The 16,858-nt window shown below is 27.6% G+C and overlaps 5 protein-coding genes across 5 annotated transcripts; 4 read left to right on the top strand and 1 right to left on the bottom strand.

Annotated features, from left to right (window-relative positions):
• Positions 1 to 146: 146 nt before the first annotated feature.
• Positions 147 to 4,778, top strand: SRAE_X000135700 (Reverse transcriptase domain and Integrase,catalytic core domain and Zinc finger, CCHC-type domain and Ribonuclease H-like domain and Aspartic peptidase domain-containing protein; the record flags this gene model as incomplete). The annotated part of the gene is made up of 1 exon (XM_024648041.1): positions 147 to 4,778. The coding sequence occupies one exon, from the start codon at positions 147 to 149 to the stop codon at positions 4,776 to 4,778; it is 4,632 nt and encodes a 1,543-aa protein (XP_024498822.1).
• Positions 4,779 to 5,020: 242 nt separating this feature from the next.
• On the top strand, positions 5,021 to 9,652 carry SRAE_X000135600 (Reverse transcriptase domain and Integrase,catalytic core domain and Zinc finger, CCHC-type domain and Ribonuclease H-like domain and Aspartic peptidase domain-containing protein; the record flags this gene model as incomplete). The annotated part of the gene is made up of 1 exon (XM_024648030.1): positions 5,021 to 9,652. The coding sequence occupies one exon, from the start codon at positions 5,021 to 5,023 to the stop codon at positions 9,650 to 9,652; it is 4,632 nt and encodes a 1,543-aa protein (XP_024498821.1).
• A 557-nt stretch (positions 9,653 to 10,209) lies between these two features.
• SRAE_X000135500 (DnaJ homolog subfamily C member 12) lies at positions 10,210 to 10,710 on the top strand (the record flags this gene model as incomplete). The annotated part of the gene is made up of 2 exons (XM_024648018.1): positions 10,210 to 10,470; positions 10,540 to 10,710. 2 exons carry the CDS (start codon positions 10,210 to 10,212, stop codon positions 10,708 to 10,710), a joined length of 432 nt encoding a protein of 143 aa, XP_024498820.1.
• A 3,334-nt stretch (positions 10,711 to 14,044) lies between these two features.
• SRAE_X000135400 (G protein-coupled receptor, rhodopsin-like family and GPCR, rhodopsin-like, 7TM domain-containing protein) lies at positions 14,045 to 15,276 on the top strand (the record flags this gene model as incomplete). The annotated part of the gene is made up of 4 exons (XM_024648007.1): positions 14,045 to 14,440; positions 14,525 to 14,689; positions 14,783 to 14,950; positions 15,028 to 15,276. 4 exons carry the CDS (start codon positions 14,045 to 14,047, stop codon positions 15,274 to 15,276), a joined length of 978 nt encoding a protein of 325 aa, XP_024498819.1.
• A 136-nt stretch (positions 15,277 to 15,412) lies between these two features.
• SRAE_X000135300 (Collagen alpha-5(IV) chain) lies at positions 15,413 to 16,324 on the bottom strand (the record flags this gene model as incomplete). Its single annotated transcript, XM_024647996.1, has 1 exon — positions 15,413 to 16,324. The coding sequence occupies one exon, from the start codon at positions 16,322 to 16,324 to the stop codon at positions 15,413 to 15,415; it is 912 nt and encodes a 303-aa protein (XP_024498818.1).
• Positions 16,325 to 16,858: the final 534 nt, after the last annotated feature.

The following is a 16,858-nucleotide window of genomic DNA, read 5'->3' as shown; positions in this document are numbered from 1 at the left end:
TGTTTTTCTTTATATATCTTTTGGTGTGTATACCAGAATAAATTATTTATTTCTATTAGTGTTCTTGATTAATAAAAAGTTAGTACCCTTATACATAATAAAGTTGAGTAGGTATTTATTTCTGGAACCGAAAAACTTAAAAGTATATGAGTAAAGAATTTCTGTTGATAGAGCTAGAAGCAATTTTGGAGGTTTGTGAGTCCGGCGAGTTAGTTAGTAAGAAACAATTACAACAGTTGATTAATTCAGTTACTGGTATTGAGAAACTAACGTCGAAGGGAAAGAAGAAACTTGTGGAACAATTGGTTCAAGAAAGTTTGATGAATATTGGTAGTTCAGTGTCTCAAGGGAAGAACAGCCGTGGTTTTAGTAATTTGGATATTGGTTCAGAAGAGGTACTTCTGGAAGAGTCAAATCTTGGGGATTTGTCTAGTGTTACGTTTAGAGAATTGAGATCTAATAGAAATAAGGAATCAGAAGATTCTAGTGGTAGTTTTGGTAGTACTGAGTTGGATAGACGCATGTACAGTAGTAGAGGTAAAATGAGTTTACTTAAGGAGCTTAATAAGTATGATTGCATGGAAGGGACTCCTATATCAGTCCATTTACAGATGCTTGAAGAAGTTTTTATTTTGGAGGATATAGAAGATGATAGAAAGAAGTGTTCTTTCTTGATGTTGACAGTTGACTTGATCTTGAGAAATTATTTGGATGGTTTAAAGAATGATATCAAGTGCGATTGGGAAGAGTTGTCGAATCACTTAAAGGAGAGGTATCCTGGTGATATAAGCGTATTTTCAGCGAAGAGTCGATTGAAAACTGTGAGAATTGATATGTCTGCTAATGGATTTAGAAAATCGGCATTGGAGATGGTTAAATTATATCGTATTGCATATCCTAAGAGAGAAGATGATGAAATTATGGACAAGTTACAAGAATTGTGTGCTTCTTCAATTACAATTTGGAATTTGTTACAGAATTCTCAAGGGAAGGATTTAATGCAAACAATTACTCATATAGAATCCATTCTTGTGAGTGAGAATAAACGTATGAATTTGGTAAAAGGAAGGAATGGTGGAAATAATGGATCAGGTGGATCAAAAGTGGTTTGTTATTTGTGTAAAGAAATGGGACACAAAGCTTTCAATTGTAAGAAAGGTGCAAAGCCTGAGTCGGTAATTAATTGTTTTAAGTGTGGCCAGAAAGGACATTATGCAAATAAATGTACTTCAATGGAATCAAAGGGTTCAACTGGTAATACTATTAATGCTGTTAGTACAGATGGTGCAAATTTGGATGTTAAGAATAAGAAATGTTTGGGTAAGAGAAAAGAAAATAAGTATTCTGATTGTGAGCTAATTAAGTGTGATGTTATGTATGATATGAAGCATAAGTTGAAAGTTATGGTTGATACTGGAAGTGTTATTAATATGATTAGTCCGAGAGCTGTAGAAAGATGTGGTTTAGTACTTCAATCTACAAGTTTCAATATATGTGGAATTGGAGGTCAAAAGTGTTTGAAGGCAGTTACAACTATTGAATTGATGGATGAAACTTTAGAAGTTTATGTTGGGGACATTCCAGTAATGGATGTAGATGTTTTAATAGGAGTAGATGCCGTTTTAAATATAGGGTTTGATAAACTGTATAATTTATCAAGTAGAGTAAAGAAAGTGGAAGAATCGGCGATGATTCTTAATATTAGTGAAGTTGTGGAGAATAGTAGAGTTTTGGAGGTTGATAAGAACATAAGTTCTAAGAATCAGGAGTATTCAAATGATGAAATATTATCAATGTTGATGGATAAAAATCCAGATGTTATGGAAGCAATATCTTTTGGTAAAAATGATATTGGAAAGTTTAAAGAAAATGTTGAAGAATTTGAGATTGATTGGAAGAAGGCAAGTACAGAATTTATACCATATAAATTCCCAGAAAAACTTAGAGATGAAGCTGAAAAATTGATACAGGAATTATTGGAAACGAAGACGATAATTCAAGGTCCAGCAAAGTTGTTACATAATGTCATATGTGTTCGAAAAAGGAATGGAGAATTGAGAGCTTGTGTTGATATGAGATATAGCAATAAGTACATGGATAAATGCCAATTTCCTATACCTCATTTGGAGCAATTTTTATATAAAACAAGAGGATTTAAGTATTATTCAGTTTTAGATTTACCTTCAGCATATCATCAGTTTTACTTGGCCGAGAATCAAAGAAATTTATTGGGGATATTTTTCAGAGGAAAAACGTATGCTTATCAAACACTTCCTCAGGGGTGTAAAAATAGTCCTATGTTTATGCAAATGAAGTTAAGTTCTTTGTTGGATGAGGATATTATTGCGTGGTATTATGATGATGGTATCATATGTTCAAATAATTTTGAAGAACATTTGGAGAAGTTAAGTATAGTGTTAAAGAAAATGGTTAGTGTTGGTCTAAAGATTTCTCATTCGAAATCTATTTTTTGTGCTAAGTCAGTTGATTTTTTGGGAAATCATTTAGCAGAAGGTTTGGTTATTACAGATGGGGCAAAAAGAACTATTAATTCAATTAAAGAACCAAAGACAGTTAGTGATGTTAGAGCTTTATTAGGTAACTTAGGATTTTATTCTAAATATGTTCCAAATTATGCGAAAATTTTATATCCAGTTACACAGTTGCTTAAGAAAGATGTTAGTTTTAATTGGAACACAGATTGTGTTGAAGCTTTAAAGAAAATTAAGAAGTTAGTATGTAGTGATGTGGTTTTATCAAGAATACAATTGAATTTACCTCTAATTATACAATCAGATGCTTGTGAGAGAGGTTATGGAGTTGCAGTTTTTCAGGAAAGTTCAGAAGGAATAAGAAAACCAGTTTTGTTTTGGAGTATGAAACGTCCACATGCAATTAAGTATAGAAATAGTGTTTATTTAGAAGGTCATTCAATAATATGTTTTATTCGAAAACATTATCATTTGTTGTTGGGTATGGAGATTTTGATTGAAACGGATAATAAACCATTATCCCAGGCAATGACAAACCAATCTCTTCATCCACAGTTAAGTGCATGGGCACAGGAACTTTCGTTTTTTCAAATTGTATGGAAGTATATTCCTAAAAGGGAGAATGATATAGCAGATATATTAAGCCGCGTTGAGAAAAGTAATGAACCTACCTTAGAACCGAATGAAGTTGAATCATTGTCATTGATTCAAGGGGGGGTGAGTATGTTAGAAAGAGTTGATGATGAAGTTGGTTTAGAAGTAGATGGAAAGAATGCTAGTGAACTTCATGGTTATGAAAGTTTGAATGTTATTTTGGAGAGAAATATGAAAGATGAACTAAATGTTATGAATAGTTCAAATGATGTGTTTAAAGAAGGAAAGAATTCAAAGTTTTTGTTGAATGAAAATGAAGAGATGAAATTATTGGGTAATAGAAATGGGTTTGTTGGGTCAATAACAGCAATTGAGTTAAAAGAACAACAACGTAAATGGGTTGACAAACATAAACCTAATAATTTGGTAAAGAGAAAGAATAGTGATTATTGGGGAATCATTGATAAAGAAGGAAAATGGATTCCATTGTTAACTGAAGAGTTAATAGATAGAGAGGCAAGACTTCTACATAGTTTTGGTCATTTTAATTGGAAGAAGATAGCAGAAATAATAAAACATCGTGCCTATCATCCGAATCTGTTTAAAGTAGTGGAAATGGCTGTGAAAAATTGTGAAGTTTGTCAGAAGTGTAATGTTAAGTGTAAGAAGATAATTAAAACTAATTGGTGTAGCTATATGTTACCAAGAGAGAATTATTCGGCAGATATTATGGGTCCGCGTGAAGGAAAGTATATAATTCATATTATTGATGCAGCTACGTCATTTTGGATGTGTGCAATTATATCAAATTGTGATGGTGAAAGAATTATGATGGAAGTATTGAAACTATGTTGGAGATATGGGTTTCCAAGTACATGGAGAACCGATAATGCACCATATTGGAATTTAACTTCGAAGAAGTTAAAGGAATGCAATTGTGAAGTTCAGACAAGTAATGCGTATCATCATGAGGGGAATACGTTGGCAGAGAATGCAATTGGGAATTTGCAACATATTATGAGGAAGTTATTAACTGAACAAATCAAAAATGTTCAATCAATTCCGTTACCGTTGGAAGAAATTGTAGAATGGTCTGTTATATTCCATAATGGAGTTGGAATTGAAGGAGAAAGTCCAAGTGAATTGTTTTTGGGACATAAGTTAAGAATACCTTCAATCTTTGAGGAGCACTCATTGAATGAAGTGGGAACAGATATGTCTAGAGATGTAGAACTTCTTAGATTGGAATGTTTAAGTAAGAGAAGTTCTAAGAATATGTTAAATAAGATAGACCGGGAAAGTAAATTGTCTTCAAAGAATGGTAATATGGAGAGAGTTACACAATTGAGTGAAAATTATAAAAATATGAATAATAATGGTAGTTATTTGGATGAATTGAGTGGTGAGAAAGAAATTGTTAGAGAGACAGTTGAACGTGGGACATCGCCAATGTTGGAGAATAATAAAGATTCAAATGAATTCTTTAAAGTAGGAGATCAAGTCTTGGCTTCAGCTAATTGGAAGAAGCTTCAAGCTAAATGGGAAGGTCCTTATTTGATTCAGGAGATTAATGGATCAACAGCTATACTAACTCGACCATTAATTAGGGGTAAACGTGGCAGACCACCTAAAACAGTTGTTTCAAGAAATTTGGTTCAATTAAAGAAGTTTCAAGAGGGAGACATGTTTTGAGAGGGGGTGAGTGAAAGATACAGGAGTTTTTGATGACAAATATATTGATGATATTAAATAAGTATAAAAATAATAATATTATAATTTTATAGTCATTGTTTTTCTTTATATATCTTTTGGTGTGTATACCAGAATAAATTATTTATTTCTATTAGTGTTCTTGATTAATAAAAAGTTAGTACCCTTATACATAATAAAGTTGAGTAGGTATTTATTTCTGGAACCGAAAAACTTAAAAGTATATGAGTAAAGAATTTCTGTTGATAGAGCTAGAAGCAATTTTGGAGGTTTGTGAGTCCGGCGAGTTAGTTAGTAAGAAACAATTACAACAGTTGATTAATTCAGTTACTGGTATTGAGAAACTAACGTCGAAGGGAAAGAAGAAACTTGTGGAACAATTGGTTCAAGAAAGTTTGATGAATATTGGTAGTTCAGTGTCTCAAGGGAAGAACAGCCGTGGTTTTAGTAATTTGGATATTGGTTCAGAAGAGGTACTTCTGGAAGAGTCAAATCTTGGGGATTTGTCTAGTGTTACGTTTAGAGAATTGAGATCTAATAGAAATAAGGAATCAGAAGATTCTAGTGGTAGTTTTGGTAGTACTGAGTTGGATAGACGCATGTACAGTAGTAGAGGTAAAATGAGTTTACTTAAGGAGCTTAATAAGTATGATTGCATGGAAGGGACTCCTATATCAGTCCATTTACAGATGCTTGAAGAAGTTTTTATTTTGGAGGATATAGAAGATGATAGAAAGAAGTGTTCTTTCTTGATGTTGACAGTTGACTTGATCTTGAGAAATTATTTGGATGGTTTAAAGAATGATATCAAGTGCGATTGGGAAGAGTTGTCGAATCACTTAAAGGAGAGGTATCCTGGTGATATAAGCGTATTTTCAGCGAAGAGTCGATTGAAAACTGTGAGAATTGATATGTCTGCTAATGGATTTAGAAAATCGGCATTGGAGATGGTTAAATTATATCGTATTGCATATCCTAAGAGAGAAGATGATGAAATTATGGACAAGTTACAAGAATTGTGTGCTTCTTCAATTACAATTTGGAATTTGTTACAGAATTCTCAAGGGAAGGATTTAATGCAAACAATTACTCATATAGAATCCATTCTTGTGAGTGAGAATAAACGTATGAATTTGGTAAAAGGAAGGAATGGTGGAAATAATGGATCAGGTGGATCAAAAGTGGTTTGTTATTTGTGTAAAGAAATGGGACACAAAGCTTTCAATTGTAAGAAAGGTGCAAAGCCTGAGTCGGTAATTAATTGTTTTAAGTGTGGCCAGAAAGGACATTATGCAAATAAATGTACTTCAATGGAATCAAAGGGTTCAACTGGTAATACTATTAATGCTGTTAGTACAGATGGTGCAAATTTGGATGTTAAGAATAAGAAATGTTTGGGTAAGAGAAAAGAAAATAAGTATTCTGATTGTGAGCTAATTAAGTGTGATGTTATGTATGATATGAAGCATAAGTTGAAAGTTATGGTTGATACTGGAAGTGTTATTAATATGATTAGTCCGAGAGCTGTAGAAAGATGTGGTTTAGTACTTCAATCTACAAGTTTCAATATATGTGGAATTGGAGGTCAAAAGTGTTTGAAGGCAGTTACAACTATTGAATTGATGGATGAAACTTTAGAAGTTTATGTTGGGGACATTCCAGTAATGGATGTAGATGTTTTAATAGGAGTAGATGCCGTTTTAAATATAGGGTTTGATAAACTGTATAATTTATCAAGTAGAGTAAAGAAAGTGGAAGAATCGGCGATGATTCTTAATATTAGTGAAGTTGTGGAGAATAGTAGAGTTTTGGAGGTTGATAAGAACATAAGTTCTAAGAATCAGGAGTATTCAAATGATGAAATATTATCAATGTTGATGGATAAAAATCCAGATGTTATGGAAGCAATATCTTTTGGTAAAAATGATATTGGAAAGTTTAAAGAAAATGTTGAAGAATTTGAGATTGATTGGAAGAAGGCAAGTACAGAATTTATACCATATAAATTCCCAGAAAAACTTAGAGATGAAGCTGAAAAATTGATACAGGAATTATTGGAAACGAAGACGATAATTCAAGGTCCAGCAAAGTTGTTACATAATGTCATATGTGTTCGAAAAAGGAATGGAGAATTGAGAGCTTGTGTTGATATGAGATATAGCAATAAGTACATGGATAAATGCCAATTTCCTATACCTCATTTGGAGCAATTTTTATATAAAACAAGAGGATTTAAGTATTATTCAGTTTTAGATTTACCTTCAGCATATCATCAGTTTTACTTGGCCGAGAATCAAAGAAATTTATTGGGGATATTTTTCAGAGGAAAAACGTATGCTTATCAAACACTTCCTCAGGGGTGTAAAAATAGTCCTATGTTTATGCAAATGAAGTTAAGTTCTTTGTTGGATGAGGATATTATTGCGTGGTATTATGATGATGGTATCATATGTTCAAATAATTTTGAAGAACATTTGGAGAAGTTAAGTATAGTGTTAAAGAAAATGGTTAGTGTTGGTCTAAAGATTTCTCATTCGAAATCTATTTTTTGTGCTAAGTCAGTTGATTTTTTGGGAAATCATTTAGCAGAAGGTTTGGTTATTACAGATGGGGCAAAAAGAACTATTAATTCAATTAAAGAACCAAAGACAGTTAGTGATGTTAGAGCTTTATTAGGTAACTTAGGATTTTATTCTAAATATGTTCCAAATTATGCGAAAATTTTATATCCAGTTACACAGTTGCTTAAGAAAGATGTTAGTTTTAATTGGAACACAGATTGTGTTGAAGCTTTAAAGAAAATTAAGAAGTTAGTATGTAGTGATGTGGTTTTATCAAGAATACAATTGAATTTACCTCTAATTATACAATCAGATGCTTGTGAGAGAGGTTATGGAGTTGCAGTTTTTCAGGAAAGTTCAGAAGGAATAAGAAAACCAGTTTTGTTTTGGAGTATGAAACGTCCACATGCAATTAAGTATAGAAATAGTGTTTATTTAGAAGGTCATTCAATAATATGTTTTATTCGAAAACATTATCATTTGTTGTTGGGTATGGAGATTTTGATTGAAACGGATAATAAACCATTATCCCAGGCAATGACAAACCAATCTCTTCATCCACAGTTAAGTGCATGGGCACAGGAACTTTCGTTTTTTCAAATTGTATGGAAGTATATTCCTAAAAGGGAGAATGATATAGCAGATATATTAAGCCGCGTTGAGAAAAGTAATGAACCTACCTTAGAACCGAATGAAGTTGAATCATTGTCATTGATTCAAGGGGGGGTGAGTATGTTAGAAAGAGTTGATGATGAAGTTGGTTTAGAAGTAGATGGAAAGAATGCTAGTGAACTTCATGGTTATGAAAGTTTGAATGTTATTTTGGAGAGAAATATGAAAGATGAACTAAATGTTATGAATAGTTCAAATGATGTGTTTAAAGAAGGAAAGAATTCAAAGTTTTTGTTGAATGAAAATGAAGAGATGAAATTATTGGGTAATAGAAATGGGTTTGTTGGGTCAATAACAGCAATTGAGTTAAAAGAACAACAACGTAAATGGGTTGACAAACATAAACCTAATAATTTGGTAAAGAGAAAGAATAGTGATTATTGGGGAATCATTGATAAAGAAGGAAAATGGATTCCATTGTTAACTGAAGAGTTAATAGATAGAGAGGCAAGACTTCTACATAGTTTTGGTCATTTTAATTGGAAGAAGATAGCAGAAATAATAAAACATCGTGCCTATCATCCGAATCTGTTTAAAGTAGTGGAAATGGCTGTGAAAAATTGTGAAGTTTGTCAGAAGTGTAATGTTAAGTGTAAGAAGATAATTAAAACTAATTGGTGTAGCTATATGTTACCAAGAGAGAATTATTCGGCAGATATTATGGGTCCGCGTGAAGGAAAGTATATAATTCATATTATTGATGCAGCTACGTCATTTTGGATGTGTGCAATTATATCAAATTGTGATGGTGAAAGAATTATGATGGAAGTATTGAAACTATGTTGGAGATATGGGTTTCCAAGTACATGGAGAACCGATAATGCACCATATTGGAATTTAACTTCGAAGAAGTTAAAGGAATGCAATTGTGAAGTTCAGACAAGTAATGCGTATCATCATGAGGGGAATACGTTGGCAGAGAATGCAATTGGGAATTTGCAACATATTATGAGGAAGTTATTAACTGAACAAATCAAAAATGTTCAATCAATTCCGTTACCGTTGGAAGAAATTGTAGAATGGTCTGTTATATTCCATAATGGAGTTGGAATTGAAGGAGAAAGTCCAAGTGAATTGTTTTTGGGACATAAGTTAAGAATACCTTCAATCTTTGAGGAGCACTCATTGAATGAAGTGGGAACAGATATGTCTAGAGATGTAGAACTTCTTAGATTGGAATGTTTAAGTAAGAGAAGTTCTAAGAATATGTTAAATAAGATAGACCGGGAAAGTAAATTGTCTTCAAAGAATGGTAATATGGAGAGAGTTACACAATTGAGTGAAAATTATAAAAATATGAATAATAATGGTAGTTATTTGGATGAATTGAGTGGTGAGAAAGAAATTGTTAGAGAGACAGTTGAACGTGGGACATCGCCAATGTTGGAGAATAATAAAGATTCAAATGAATTCTTTAAAGTAGGAGATCAAGTCTTGGCTTCAGCTAATTGGAAGAAGCTTCAAGCTAAATGGGAAGGTCCTTATTTGATTCAGGAGATTAATGGATCAACAGCTATACTAACTCGACCATTAATTAGGGGTAAACGTGGCAGACCACCTAAAACAGTTGTTTCAAGAAATTTGGTTCAATTAAAGAAGTTTCAAGAGGGAGACATGTTTTGAGAGGGGGTGAGTGAAAGATACAGGAGTTTTTGATGACAAATATATTGATGATATTAAATAAGTATAAAAATAATAATATTATAATTTTATAGTCATTGTTTTTCTTTATATATCTTTTGGTGTGTATACCAGAATAAATTATTTATTTCTATAGTTAATAAAACTTTTCTTATAAAATTATTGTAAAAACAAAAAGTTGAAGGTTATCTTGATAAGAGATATAAATAAATAATAAAAACATTTACTATATATACATGTTAGCGGAACATGACAAATTTATACTACCCTTTTTTAAAGTTTTTAAGCAATATGCTATTTTATTAATATATTCTATTTCAAAAAGGTTCTCTTATTTTACTTCCATATTTAAATAAAAAATATCACGTGCTTTATTAAAATTTATATATAATTTGGTTTCAATAAAATTTTATACTTATTTTAATTTTTTTTTTTTAATTTGTGTCTTAATTTTTACATTAAATTGATAAATAAATATTTTTAATTTTAATTTTATTATTATTTAATAAAAATTAACTATATTTTTATAGTAAAAAAAAATGTCTACAAACTTGTATGATATTTTAAAATGTCACCAATCAAATTCAACTGAACAAATTATTCAAGAATATAAAAAATTAGCCAAGCAATTTCATCCTGATAAATGTAACTCTGAAGATGCTGAGTATTTTAAAAAAATTCAATATGCCAAAGATATATTAACAGATAAAAAAAAAAGAGAACATTATGATCATTATTTAAAATATGGTAGTTTTATGTCTTTAGAAAATTGGATGGAAAATTTAGAACGTATACAACAGGTAAAATATTCTTTATTTTATTTTATTTTTTAATATGAAAAATGATTTTAATAAAAAAAAAAATTATAGAGTTGCCATTGGACAATAACAAAACCACAGCAATCTTTAAAAGCAAGTAAATTTAAAGAAGAAAAAGATATTGATAATTGTAAACCAAACCTTTTAACAAAGCCTGGTAGTGTTTGGATAAGAAGACATAATAATGAAACTATAAATGCATTTCGTAACTACAAAATATAATATTTAAATCTTCTGTATAAAAATTATAAAAATGTAAATTTAAAAAAAAAATATATAAATTTATAATTGTTGAAGTATAGTTAATATAAAAGATTATCAATCAAACAATATATAGGAAGAAAGAAAAAAAAATAATTTTTTTTTATTTTTAAAATAAATTTTATTTTTGCAAAAGATATTATGCAAAATTTGTTTCACTTTTACTTAAAATTAAAAAAATGTATTTTTACTTTAATTATAATAAAATTTTTTTTTCAAATAATTATGAAATAAATCAATTCCTGTATTACAAAGTTAATATGATATAGTTTATAAAAAAATATTTTTAAAAAAATAGATAATTAAATGTAATTAGTAAAAAGCAAATAAAAAGGATTATAAACTAAATTTTTATAAATATTGTTTTAACAAACATAACAAATGCAAGTTTTTTTTCAAATTAATTTTAACTCATTAATATGTTAAATTTAAGAAACATAAAAGTTGTTTATACTAAAATTATAATTAACAATATCTTATTTTTTTTCCAAAGTTATATAAATTTTGATTTATTAATAATAGGTGATAAATATAAATAAATTCTTTAGAATTTTTTTTTTAAAATTCTTTTAATTAATTTGTATTAGATTTTTTTTATATATACATTTAACTACTTTTTTTTATATTTTTTTAATAACATGAATATGTTAATATTTTCTAGTAAAATAATTTTGACGTTAAAAAAAAATCTTTGATATAAGTTATGTTGATTATCTTTTTTCATCCATATATAGTTTCACCTTTTCTTTTCCATCAAATCACTACAAGTTACACAGTGTGTTAATGACATCATAGTCCTTAAAATGGCTTTAAAAATCTTAGGTGCTATCAAAACATTTCAAGATAAGTCTTTATAGAATTAAATTTTACCAACATTAATTTTATTTTTATATTTTTTTCATTTATTATATATTTTCTATGATATTATTTTTTTAAAATATAAACTTAATCAAAAATTTTTGTATAAATTTTTTTTAATTAAATTAATATAAGATTTTTTTTATGTTGCATGATTATAAAGTAACCTTTTTCATATCATATTAATATTACTATTATAAAGTTTTTTTTTATTCATTACTTTGGTTTAAGAAAAGATAAATTAGAAATAGAGATTTATTTTATATATATATAATTGAATAATTCTTAGTTATAAAGAGAGATAGAGTTATTTATCTATACAAAGATTGTTTGTTTTTTTTTTCTATAAAAAAAAATAATATAGATATTCAATTCTTTTTATCAATTAATCCTAATGACATATACTAAGTGTATTAAATTTTTAAAGGATAAAAATAATAAAAGAACATATTATCTAATAAATTATTTATCTATTTTTATTTCAAAAGTAGCTTTTAAAATTTTTTTTAATCAACTCTTCTTAAATGAATTTTAACAAAGAACAGATTTTGATAAAAGAAATAAAAGTTTTTTTTTTTTTTAAATAATTGTTACTTAGAAAAAATAAAATATTTGTTGTAATACCAAAGCACCTGTTTAAAAATGTAAATGTATATTAGCTTTAAGGAATAAAAATATAAAAATTTTATTCGTTTTTCTAATTTTTTGTAGAAATATTTTTTTTTTTTAAATATTAAAAAGAAAAAAATTTATTTAAAAATGATACTTATTTTAGTTAAATTATCTTTATCAATGATTCTGTTATATAAATTAAAGATATTACCATTATTCTACTTTTATTTTTCTTTTCATATAATGTGCTCATCTTCATTTATCTAATCTATCTGTAGTTTTATTCACAAAGAAAAGAGAAAATTGTCAAAAAAGTACTTCCGATGCTATTTGATAAACTATAAAAATAAAAGAAAATTTCTTAAATTAGTAACTTCCTATATTCAATTAAAATTTTATATATTTTTTATCTTATTACTTTAAATATCCTTTTCATTAATAATTAGAGAAGTAACAAATTAAAATTATAAAATAGAAACGTATTTTAATAGATTTACTTTCCGATACGTAAAATTTCATAATTTGTAGCTATTTATTTAAATATTACCTTTTCTTATGATAAAAATAAATAAATTTAGCAAAAAAAAAAGATAGTATTTAAGGTTAAAAAAAAACGGATATATAAAAGGAGAATATATCTCATTTAATGTAATTGTTCTATTAATTTATAAAAAAAAAATAGAATAAAGTATGTATCTTCATCATTATATCATTTTTGTTACTAAGATATTTTAGAATGTCAAATTAGATGTAAAAAATTATATATAAACATATTTATATCAAATTTTTGTAAATAATCATTTATTGAAATATTAATTCTACTTTATATTTTGTAACATAAAAAAAGTTTCTTCATTTAACATAATAATAATAATATAAAACTTTTTTTTATTTTAATATTTTTTTTTAAAAAATAAGCATAAATTTCATTGAGCATTTTTTATGTAAATTTTTTAATTAATATTTCAAATAAATTTGTATATTATAAAATAGTTATATCATATTTATATATTATATTATAAATGACTTGTTTTCATCAACTAAAAGAAAAAGTTTATTCTCATTTAATAAAAAATGTTCAGATTTTTATTAAAAAAAAAATCTTTTTTTATTATTTCAATAAAAACTTAATCATTAAATAGTAGCTTTATAGTACATTTAAATGTCATAAATTCTTTTAAATATTCTTTTTTTATTATCATATTTTTAAGATGAAAAAAAAAATAAGTTGATAGTAATTTTTGGTTGTTAAATAGTATAAAACAAAACATAATATAATAATAGAACTTATTGATATGATTGAAACCATATAAAGTGTCATTCATAAATTAATCTTTTTAAATACAAAAAATGTTAGAGAATTTTCTCGAATATATGTAATTTGTATAAAAAGGTATTTTACAAAAAGATAAATTTTTTTTTTATTTTTTATTAAAAACACTTGCAAATACATAATATAAAATTATTAAGTTGTTATTTTTTTTTATTATTTTCATGTAAAATTTTTTTTTCTAAATCTTCATTTATAATTATTTTAATTTTATTTCCTTTTTTTATCTTTTTTTTAAAGATACTTTTTAATTATTTAAACACGATTGATAAAATTTAAGTTTAATAATTAAATAAATATATAAATATATATTTTTTGGTTCTTAATATACTGTAATATATAATGAAGGTAATTGATAAAAAATTTTTTCAAGAATTAGGATTTATGAATTATCATCCACATACAAAATCTGTTGGAATACGGTTTGATTTTACAACAATGTTTATCTTAATAATATTGATAGGATTATTTATGAATTTTTATGTTATTTTTAAAATGCATAGACTTAGAAAAAGAGATCCTGATAGATTTTCTAATGGTATTGGTATTTGTTTATGGATAATGGCAATTTCCGATTTGTTTTCTTTAATTTCAACTGTATTTTATTTATCACCTCATATATGGATGCCATATATGAATATTACTTTTGTAAGTGTACTTTGTAAATGTATTTTTTTTATCATGAAAACAGCCTACAGTCAATCAATGTGGGTATGGTTATTGATGTCAGGATTACGTTATACCGCCGCTTATCGCCCTCTTAAATATACAACATTATGGAGAATTCCAATTATTGTAATGACTTCAACATTTTCCGGAGTTTCATTTCTTAATGTATGGTTATTTTATAACATATCTGCGTCATCTGAAACTTGTATTAATACTATTCCTGTAAGTCGAATATTAATTTATTTCTATATTTAAAAAAAAACATACATATATATATAAATATATATTTTAAATCTTATTTTATAGAATATAAATAAATATTACGAAATTGCATATGTTTTTATATCTTATGGAATCCCAACAATATTTATATTTTATATGGATATAGCTGTTCTTTTTTGTAGATCAATGGCATCAAAAACATCTGATTCATTACTTGATTCTGTTGTAATAAGACCAGAAAAAGAAAGAGTAAGTAATACATTTTATTAATTATTTTTATAATTAATTTTAAACTATATAATATTCATATAAAATATCTTTTTTTTCAAATTAATTTTTTAGAAAAAATCTGTTTACAAAATCTTAATAATTATTGTAACATGTTTAACATTAAATACACCAGAAAATATATTTCGGATTATAGATAATTTCGATATAATAATTTATGAAAATAATGATTGGTTAATTAGTTCCGTAAGAGCCATTTCAAAGTTATTTTTCTTTTCACAGGTAAATACAAAAAATTATTATAAAATTATAAAAATTTTATTATAAAATAAATTTCTTATTTTTTTTTATTATTACAGTTTTCATTTAATGCTTTTTATCTTACTACATTTGTTTATGATAAGAGTATAAATACAAAAAATAATTCGTCAAGACAATTAAGTATTTCTGTTAGAGCTAGAATTGAAGAAAGTGGTCATTTAATTAGAGAAAGAAGTTCAACTATAGCAGCAGGAAGAGTTCTATCATCAACATTAACAGTTACAGTACCAAGAAACGCAAGTTTTTGTATCGCTGAATCACAATTGAAAAAAAAAAATTGCATTTAATTTACAAATACGCAAAAATACTAATTTGTTGTTATATAAACAATTTTAAAATAAAGTATTTTAAATATTTCTTTTATTTTATAGTTTAATTTTATATATATAGAAAATAATATCTTTGAGATTATTTTACTTACACTTAACGTCTTCTTGTTCCATCCTCAAAGAAAACACCACCATCAATAGCACAGTATTTTGGACAAATACCTTTTTCACCTGAAGCACCTGGTGCTCCTGGTGATCCTGGAGCTCCTGGTTGTCCATCATTTCCTGGTGCACCATTTGGTCCTGGTGCTCCTTTTGGTCCTGGATTTCCTGGTGTTCCTGGTGATCCTGGTAATCCTGGTGCTCCTGGTGGTCCTTGTGGTCCTGGTGCTCCAGCTGGTCCTGGTTCTCCAGGAAGAATTTGTCCTGATGGTGCTGGTGTTCCAGGTTGTCCTTGTGGTCCTGGTGTTCCAGGTGATCCTGGTAAACCTGGTGGTCCTTTAGGTCCTGGATTTCCTGGTGCTCCATCTGGTCCTGGAATTCCTGGAACTCCATTTATTCCTGCATCACCTGGTGTTCCTGGTAATCCTGGTGGTCCTGGTGGTCCTTGTGGGCATGGTTTACATGGTGGTGGAGTAATTGGTTCACATGGTTGAGCTGGTGGTTTTCCTGGATTTCCTGGTATTCCTGGTGCACCTGGTTTACCTGGTTTTCCAGCTTTTCCTGGACGTCCAGGTGGTCCAGCTGCTCCTGGAAGACAACATGCAGCACATATATCATCAATAGTAGAACCACCACCACTAACACCAACATCATATCCAGCTTGACGTGCAGTTCTGTTTCCAGAAATTACAGGGATTTTTCGAAGAGAATTAACTTCTGTCCAAATGTCTTTAGCAGATCCTTTACAATATTGAACTTCATTATGCATAACCTTTTTAACATGGTGTACATAATTGTAGACCATTGGAAGAGTTACACATACACTAAGAACAGCAACAATAGAAAAGGTAACTGCTGAATAAGCAACAAAACGGTAAGCTTTAATTCTGCTTTCTAAATCCATGGCAAAAATGAATATGATAAAAATTTGCCTATTCTTGCACTTATATACTACTATTGTAAAACAGAAAATGAACCGGTTATATAAATATACTATTTTTTTTATTAACAATTTATATATTAAATAAAGAAGTTAATGAAAACATTCTTACACATATGTATCATATATTAATTTTTTTAAATCTCCTACTTTCTAAATGTTGTCGAAGGACATTTACTTAAAAAAATGTAATTAATACCTTTATACGACAAAATATGTTAATACAGAAACAAGAATTTACACTAACTAACTAAATTTTCATCTTTATTAATGTTTCTATTATTTTAATAAACTCTATTTTATAAAAATTGTAATTTTACATAAAGATTTATTTGTTAAAATTTTTAAAATAAAGTGGATCTGATGATCATTTACTATCATAAACAATAAAAACAACAATTTAATGATATATTAAATAAATCTTTATTTACTTCGACTAGAGGCCACTAAAAAAATAATATAATAACAATAAAATAATTATTTTTTTTTTTTGCAAAA

Source organism: Strongyloides ratti, scaffold srae_chrx_scaffold0000002 (assembly GCF_001040885.1).
Source record: "Strongyloides ratti genome assembly S_ratti_ED321, scaffold srae_chrx_scaffold0000002".
In the NCBI taxonomy this organism is placed as follows: Eukaryota; Metazoa; Nematoda; class Chromadorea; order Rhabditida; family Strongyloididae; genus Strongyloides; species Strongyloides ratti.
The sequence above is the reverse complement of the archived record's forward strand: the minus strand, read 5'-3'. Positions and strand labels throughout refer to the sequence as shown.